At 44.3% G+C, this 8,615-nt stretch overlaps 1 protein-coding gene across 1 annotated transcript; it reads left to right on the forward strand.

Annotated features, from left to right (window-relative positions):
* Positions 1 to 452: 452 nt before the first annotated feature.
* rpgra (retinitis pigmentosa GTPase regulator a) lies at positions 453 to 5,414 on the forward strand. Its single transcript, XM_082969134.1, has one exon. The coding sequence runs from the start codon at positions 929 to 931 to the stop codon at positions 4,730 to 4,732; it is 3,804 nt and encodes a 1,267-aa protein (XP_082825260.1). The 5' UTR covers positions 453 to 928; the 3' UTR covers positions 4,733 to 5,414.
* The last annotated feature ends 3,201 nt before the right edge of the window (positions 5,415 to 8,615 follow it).

Consider the following 8,615-nt stretch of genomic DNA (forward strand, 5'->3'; position numbering starts at 1 on the left):
TATAGTTGTTTCATGTAAGAGCTTGTATGTAGGTTATTAACGTATCTCAACATAGTTAAATGAGATGTTGAGTTTGGTTGTGAGACTTGTGTCCCGTTCCTTTTGAGGCAGGCATCACTATCGAGAGGAGATTCTGGCGATGAGACTGGGACTACATCTGCAGAGCAGAAGGATAAGGTATGTTAGCGTATTTACTATGAGGGACAGGAAAGAAGGACTGGCATCTACATGTCTGTCTTCCTTTCTCCTTTATTTCACTGTACATTTGGCTCCTTTATTCTGCTTTACACTTTACTGTATACTCTTCATGTTTCAAATCCTTCTCTCTTTCTACCTTACCCTCTGAATATTCTCTCTTTGCAAAACGTTACCCTCCTCTCTCTTTCTTTTATTTGTCTTTCTCTCTCTGCCACTTCCTCTCTTTTCTCTCTGTCTCCTTGTCTCTTTCTCATCTCTCCAGGGACATAAAAAGGGTAGGGCTCTTTGGAGATCTGTGAAGGAGGCAGAGAGGAAGGTTGAACAAACCCTGATCAACAGGAAGGAGGAGCTACCTTCCCATAAAGCCCTTCCCACTGAGCTCCAGAGAAGTTCCAGTTTGAGTTCGTTGAAGGCAGAGGCCATTCCCACAAAGAGTTCCAAACCACTAAAGACCCCTCAGAACCCCCAAACCCCAGCCAGGGGCAAGGAGAACATCACTTTGACAACAGAAAAGGCTGGCCTTAAAGTGAAAACCAGTAAACTAGAGAGCAATCTTCAAAGCACAGGTAAAGCAGGGTCTAAGCTAAGTACACCTGCAAGGAAACAAAGCAAGTTATCTGAATCAAAACCTAGCACTCCTAAACACAGTCAGGTCCAGATATCTGTGTCTAAACCCAGCACTCCAAAGCATGATCAAAGCAAGTTGTCTGAGGTGAATAAAGGTACAGAGATGAAAGGTAAAGGCCCTGTAAAGATCAGAAGTAAGGAGGCAAAGGAAGATACTAAAACTATTGAAGTTCAAAATAAACCACTTCAAGGGGTCAAGTCCGCTTCAGTTAAAGGTAAACAATTAGAGGTCAAATCCACCCCTGTGAAAAGTAACATTCAAGGGGTCAAGTCCGCTCCAGTCAAAGTTAAAGGTAAACAATTAGAGGTCAAATCCACCCCTGTGAAAAGTAACATTCAAGAGGCCAAATCCTCTACAGTCAAAGTTAAAGGTAAACCTGTGGAAAAGGAGCCAATTCCAATTAAAACTGTGGCTGAAAGCACTCCTTTGAATGTAAAGAGGATTCCTAAGGAGGTAGTAGAGAAGAACAAACCATCTGAAGGTAAAAGGACTCCAATAAAGGGACAAAGGAAGGCAAAAGAGGTGAATGAACAAAAGACTGGAGAGTCTATTACTCTCAAAGAGTCAGGGACAACAGAGGGGAACAAAATGGCAGTTAAAGATAAAGGCAAAGTCACAGAAACAAAAAGTGCACCCACCAAAACAAAAAATGTGCCTAAACCTGAAGAGGTTAAAGCTAAATTGACTGAGTTGAATGGAACCCCGGTGAAAGTGAAAAGCAAGCCAACAGAGGTTTCCAGCCAACCAATCTTAGTAGAACCTACCTCAAAGGCCAAAGCACCATCTGCATCACTGTCATTATCAGATGCAATGCCTCAAAATACTTGGGATAAGAAGTCAGTGAAGTCTGAGCTTAGAGAGCCACTGGCTGTCTCACAGGTCAAAGATAGAGTGGCGGTCCCAGGGGAAGATACCATTGGTGAATCCCAGGAGGGGGAGCCTGGCTGGGGAGGATTTCTCAGCGATGCAGCCTCTCTCCTTCCAGCCGTGGGGGTGGCAGGCGTAGCCATGGGGGTCTTGAGTGAGGCGGTGACAAGTGTGAGGGGGTTTCAGTCAGAGAGTGACACAGCCACCTCTATTCCTCCTCGGCGGTCCAGCCGGGTAGAGAGGTTCACCAAACAGAGCGCCATCACCCAGCCTTCCTCCTCCTCCTCCTCTTCAACATCAGATCCCAGTGCAGTAGCGCAAAGAAACAGGACCGCCATACGCATCAGTGTTCTTGGGAATTCTGATCAGGAAGCAGGGAGCAGGAGTTCTGAGAAGAACCCAGACAACACAGAGGCTGCTAGTGACAGGTCAGGAGGTCAGGCCGAGGTTGATGACGATGAAAACACTAGTAGAGGTCAAAGGTCAGAGGCTGAGAATGATGAACATGAAGATTTCACAAAGGGACAGGGAGAGGAGGATGACAGGAGTAGTAAGGGTCTGGAAGAAGAGGAGGATGACAGAAGTAGTAAGGGTCTGGAAGAAGAGGAGGAGGAGGATGATAGGAGTAGTAAGGGTCTGGAAGAAGAGGAGGAGGATGACAGGAGTAGTAAGGGTCTGGAAGAAGAGGAGGGGGAGGATGACATGAGTAGTAAGGGTCTGGAAGAGAGCAGTGAACAGAACGAAGGGGGAGAAGCAGAAGACAGTGATTCTGTGGCCAGCAGAGAAGGAGAGGAGGATAGAGAAGAGAAGAGTGAAGAGAGCCAGGGCGCGGAGGGGGAGGAGAGCAAAGAGAGTGATTCTGAGGGGACAGGAGAGGGTGAGGAGAGCAAAGAGAGTGATTCTGAGGGGACAGGAGAGGGTGAGGAGAGCAAAGAGAGTGATTCTGAGGGGACAGGAGAGGGTGAGGAGAGCAAAGAGAGTGATTCTGAGGGGACAGGAGAGGGGGAGGAGAGCAAAGAGAGTGATTCTGAGGGGACAGGAGAGGGTGAGGAGAGCAAAGAGAGTGATTCTGAGGGGACAGGAGAGGGGGAGGAGAGCAAAGAGAGTGATTCTGAGGGGACAGGAGAGGGTGAGGAGAGCAAAGAGAGTGATTCTGAGGCAAGCCTAGAGGAGGAGGGAGAGGAGAAAAGTGAAGAGAGTGATGGGGAAGGAGAAGAGGGAGAGAGTGGTTCTGGGACAAGTGGAGAGGGGGAAGAGGAGGATAAGAGTGAAGAAGAGTCCAGTGATGAAGAGAGTGGGGATGAAAACAAAGAGGACAAGGAGGAGGGTGGTGATGAATCAGGAAGTGAGGCTGAGAGCAAGAGTGAGGGATCAGCAGAAGAGGAGGAAGATGAACAAGCAGAAGAATCAGAGAGTGAAGAAAGTAAAGCTACCGAGTCAGGAGAGGAGGAAGGAGAGGGAGAGAGTGGAACAGATGAGGAAGGAGAGGGAGAGGGTAAGGAAGGTTGTGAAAGTGAAGAAGAGGAGGCAAGTGTAAGTGAGGAGGAGGAAGAAGAAGAGGATGACGATGAGGAAAATGGTGCAGAAAGTGGAGAAGGTGAGGGCAATGTAGGAGAAGAAGAGGAAGCAGTTGATGGTGAGGAAGAAGAGGATGAAAATGAAGGTGAAGAGGAGAACGGTGAAGTCGAAGAGGGTGAGGAGGAAGAGGAGGGAGGAGAGGATGATGAGGCAGAGGAGGAAGATGCTAGTGGAGAGGAGGAACTTGAAGATGAAAAAAGTGAGGAAGAGGAGGGCGAAGAAGAAGATGAGGGGGAAGAAGAAGATGATAAAGGAGAAGGGGAGGAGGGAGAAGGGGAGGAAGAGGGTGAAGGGGAAGAAGAGGAAGAAAGTAAAGATCAGGAAGAAGGAGAAGAGAATAATGAAGAGGAGAAAGGAGATGATGAGGGTGAGAAGGAAGGAGAGGAAGATGGTGAAAAACAGGAAGATGAGAAAGAGGAAATCGAAGTGGATGAAGAGAGAGTGGAGGAAGCGAACAAACAAGAAGAGGAAAGGGAGAAGGAAGAGGAGGAAGAGAAGGAAGAAAAAAAAGATAGACAGGAAGTAGATGGAAAAGACACAGAGGGAGAGGAGGCTGGAGAAAAGGGGGAAGAGAAGGGAGATGAAAAAGAAGGGAAAGAAAATAAAGAAATTGATGGTGAATTAGAAGAAGCTGCTGCAGGGGAACAGAAAGGGGAGATGAAGGTGGAGGAAACGGGAGAGGAAGAAGGTGAAGAGGAAGGAGAAGAAGAAGTGGAGGAAGAAAAATATATTAAAGAAGAACAAGTTGAGGAAGAAGAAGATGAGAAAGATAGTAAAGAAGAAGAAGAGGAGGGGGAAGAGGAGGAAGAAGATGAGGAGGAAGATAAAGATAGTAAAGAAGGAGAAGATGAGGAGGGAGAGGAAGGGAAAGATAGTAAAGAAGGAGAAGAGGAGGAAGAAGATGAAGAGGAAGATAAAGATAGTAAAGAAGGAGAAGAGGAGGAGGAAGAGGAGGAAGAAGATGAGGTGGAAGATAAAGATAGTAAAGAAGAAGAAGAGGAGGAGGAAGAGGAAGGGAAAGATAGTAAAGAAGGAGAAGAGGAGGAAGAAGATGAAGATAAAGATAGTAAAGAAGGAGAAGAGGAGGAAGAAGATGACGATAAAGATAGTAAAGAAGGAGAAGAGGAGGAGGGAGAGGAAGGGAAAGATAGTATTGAAGAAGAAGATGAGGGAGAGGTAGAGGAGGAAGAACAGGAAGAGGAGGAGGAAGAACAGGAAGAGGAGGAGGAAGAAGAGGAGGAAGAGATAAAATATGCAAAAGGGAAAAAGAAAGGCTCACAAAGCGTACCACCTAAAGCAGCTCCCCCCAGCAGGAAAGGGATGGAAGATCCCCCGAGGGAGAAACCCAAACCAGCAGCCCGTACCAAACAGATGACCACAGGGGGAAAACAGGCCAAAAGTACCCAAGAATCCCAACAGTTCTGGAATAATGTCTTACCCCAGTACCTGGAGCTGAAGTGAAACATTCTGGACCTCAATGGTTCCAAATCCTTTATGGGTCAGAACCCAAACCTGCCTGTTAAGTGGCTGGAAGGATTCTGGACCTGAGAAACCTGAGTCATAAGACTAACACAGTACAGGTGTTTGAGAACCTCTGTGTGTGGATGTGTGCTTGTACTTTCTATTGTGTCACTTATCCACAGTTGTGACCCCCCCCCCCCCCCAAAAAAAAGAATAATTATATGTATTTATCTTTGCACAAACTGTATCTTTTTATTCTCATGAATGCATAGTTTGTTCTTGTGCCCCTAATATTGAATGCCTTGACCTGACTGTTGGAAAAATGGGATACAGTATATGACCTTTGGCATAGATCATGAGGTATTAGAGGTAACATCTTGTCATTTAGCCTGCCTGACGCAAACAGGGCTGAGCAGATGTCAATAGTATTTCTTAGATATATTTATTTCTTAAATAAATATCATCTCATGTGTAGTCCATTGCCAAAACACCTTTACACACAACATTCCTCCATATTTTAAATACAGGCACTCATACGGCATGTCCCTGTGAAAAATTATTTTTATTTCATCAATACCTATGCATATCATTTACACAGTATGTGTGCTGTAAGGTAATTCACTGAGTGTACTCATACACTATACTGAACTGAATTGTAATATGTAAATATTTTTATAAAATAAAGAGCAATTGAGATAACTTCACAGGACTCATGAGTTAGGATTAAAAATGTATTCTTTAAAGAATCCACTGTGTGATGTATTCTAGGAAAATATATACTGTGGTAAAATAAATAAAATACAGTAAAATATATATAGTAAGATATTTAAATATATGGCCAATATATCACGGCTAAGGGGTGTTCTTAGGGACGACGCAACGCGGAATGCCTGGATACAACCTTTAGCCATGGTATATTGGCCATATATCACAAACCCCAGAGGTGCCTTATTGCTATTATAAACTGGTTATCAATGTAATTAGAGCAGTAAAAAGTTATGTTTTGTCATACCCGTGCTATACAGTCTGTTGTAACGCAGCTGTCAGCCAATCAGTATTCAGGGCTCAAACCTAGTTTATAAATATACAGTGATTTCGGAAGGTATTCAGACCCCTTGATCTTTTCCCTATTTTGTTAGGTTACAGCCTTATTCTAAAATTGCTGAAATAGTTTTTTTCCTCATCAATCTGCACACAATACCCCATAATGACAAAGCAATAACAGGTTTTTAGAAATGTTTGCTAATTTATTAAAAATCAATAAATGTAAATATCACATTTACATAAGTATTCAGACCCTTTACTCAGTACTTTGTTGAAGCACCTCTTGCGTTGTCTTGGCTGTGTGCTTAGGGTCATTGTCCTGTTGGAAGGTGACCCTTTGCCCCAGTCTGAGGTCCTGAGCTCTCTGGAGCAGGTTTTCATCAAGGATCTCTGTGTACTTTGCTCCGTTCATCTTTGCCTCGATCCTGACTAGTCTCCCAGTCTCTGCCACTGAAAAACATCCTCACTGCATGATTCTGCCACCAATATGCTTCACCGTAGGGATGGTGCCAGGTTTCCTCCAGATGTGATGCTTGGCATTCAGGCCAAAGAGTTCAATCTTGGTTTCATCAGAACAGAGAATTTCGTTTCTCATGGCCTGAGAGTATTTAGGTGCCTTTTGGCAATCTCCAAGCGGGCTGTCATGTGCATTTTACTGAGGAGTGGCTTCTGTCTGGCCACTCTTCCGTAAAGGCCTGATTGGTGGAGTGCTGCAGAGATGGTTGTCCTTCTGGAAAAACTTCTACCATTTTATAATGATGGAGGCCACTGTGTTCTTGATGACCTTCAATGCTGCAGAAATGTTTTAGTACCCTTCCCCAGATCTGTGCCTCAACACAATCCTGTCTCGGAGCTCTACGGACAATTTCTTCGACCTCATGGCTTGGTTTTTGCTCTGACATGCACTGTCAACTGTGGGAACTTATATAGACAGGTGTGTGCCTTTCCAAATCATGTCCAATCAATTTAATTTACCACAGGTAGTCTCCAATCAATTGTAGAAACATCTCAAGGATGATCAATGGAAACAGGATGCACCTGAGCTCAATTTCGAGTCTCATAGCAAAGGGTCTGAATACTTATGTAAATAAGGTATCTGTTTTTTATTTTGAATACATTTGTAAAAATGTCTAAAAATCTATTTTCACTTTGTCGTTATGGGGTGTTGTGTGTAGATTGCTGAGGATTTTTTTTTATTTAATCCATTTTAGAATAAGGCTGTAATGTAACAAAATGTGGAAAAAGTCAAAGGATCTGAATACTTTCCGAAGGCACTGTATATAGACAGTCAAATTGGATTGTTCTGTCTCTATTCCTGGGTGATAGGGTATGAGTAACCTGTAGAGTTAGTATACTGTCATTATACCCTAATTATGGATGAATGTACTATGATTGTCTGGAAAGACACTTGGAGCCAGCAGAAGACGTGATCCACTGCTGGAATCTAAAACATCAATTTCTGCAGTACATGTAGAAGAAACAAACACGTGCTTACACACACACACACACACACACAAACACACACTCATGAGTAACATGGGTGCTTTGGCCTGGTGTGGCCTTCTGTGAGCTGATTGGGCGCTTCATAGCCTAGTTCAGCCTGGTTGGGTGTTGATGTTATTATAGAGGCGGCTGCACAGAAGCTCTATTTGGCTCACGCTCCGCTCTTCTGTTTCCTGTGAAGACAAAGAGCACTTTAACACCTTTATGTGGAGACCCCTACCAACACTAGAGAGAACTGGCAGGAGGCCAAGGCCGTACCCCACTGGGCAAAAAGTCTGAATCAACATTGTTTCCACGTCATGTCAACAGAACAATTCAATGTGATGTTGAATCAACGTGGGAAACTGATTGGATTTGCAAAATGTAATCAGCTTAAGGGAATTTTCTATTTTTTTCAGTCAACATTTCCCAAATACATTCCAGGCCAGTGTGACAATCTTTGGAGCTTCAGTGCCCTACAATCAGAGCCCATAGCTCCTGGACGTTGGGGCAGTCACAAGCCACACAAGGGCTCCTGTGTTCGGACTAACCGCACATTTGCTCGGACTCCCTCCTCAGGTTTCATAGCTCGCTGCACACAGAACCCTTCAGGTATGTGCAGTCAGTCTCTGAAACGTGCTAGGTGTTTTTGTTTGATAAGAGTACGACTGCAGGGTCTCCGGAGGGTAAAGGAAAGGAAAGGGGGATACCTAGTCAGTTGTACAACTGAATGCATTCAAATGAACTGTCTTCCGCATTTAACCCATCCCCTCTGAATCAGAGAGGTATGGGGGGCTGCCATCTAGACGAGGGTGACAGGAGGACCATGTATCAGATGGAATCAAACCGTCAACAGTCCATAGCATACCACTGATTAAATACTGACCCTACGCCATGATGGGATGGAGCCCATTATTGTTGTTATATGCTGATTGATGGATGTGATGCCATGTAGTGTTCTTTCATCTTAGGAAGGTTACACCATGCGTGCAGGGCGCACAGACACACACACACACACACACACACATCTTTCAGATAGACAAGTGCAAACAGGGCAGGGACAGTAGCCTGCGGTGAAACATTTACTGGGGAGTAATGAGAAGCTGAGATAAGTTCAAAGACAGGATGGGACCAGATAAGAGTTTGTGTGCATGGGTGTATACTATGGCTGGGAATTGCCAGGGACCTCGCCATACGATATTATCACGATACATATGCCAATACCATATGTATTGCTATTCTCACAATTCTATATGTATTGCGATTCGATACTGGGATTGTATTGCAATTAGATGTTCCAAACATATTGTTAGTGCTGAGCGATTAACCAACTTATTATTTTTTTTTTGTGTTATTA

This window comes from Salmo salar, chromosome 25 (assembly GCF_965601325.2).
Source record: "Salmo salar chromosome 25, fSalSal1, whole genome shotgun sequence".
Taxonomy (NCBI): domain Eukaryota; kingdom Metazoa; phylum Chordata; class Actinopteri; order Salmoniformes; family Salmonidae; genus Salmo; species Salmo salar.

Excerpts from the sequence above, each read along its gene's own strand:
- rpgra (XM_082969134.1), top strand. The coding sequence starts at position 929 with ATGAAAGGTAAAGGCCCTGTAAAGATCAGAAGTAAGGAGGCAAAGGAA.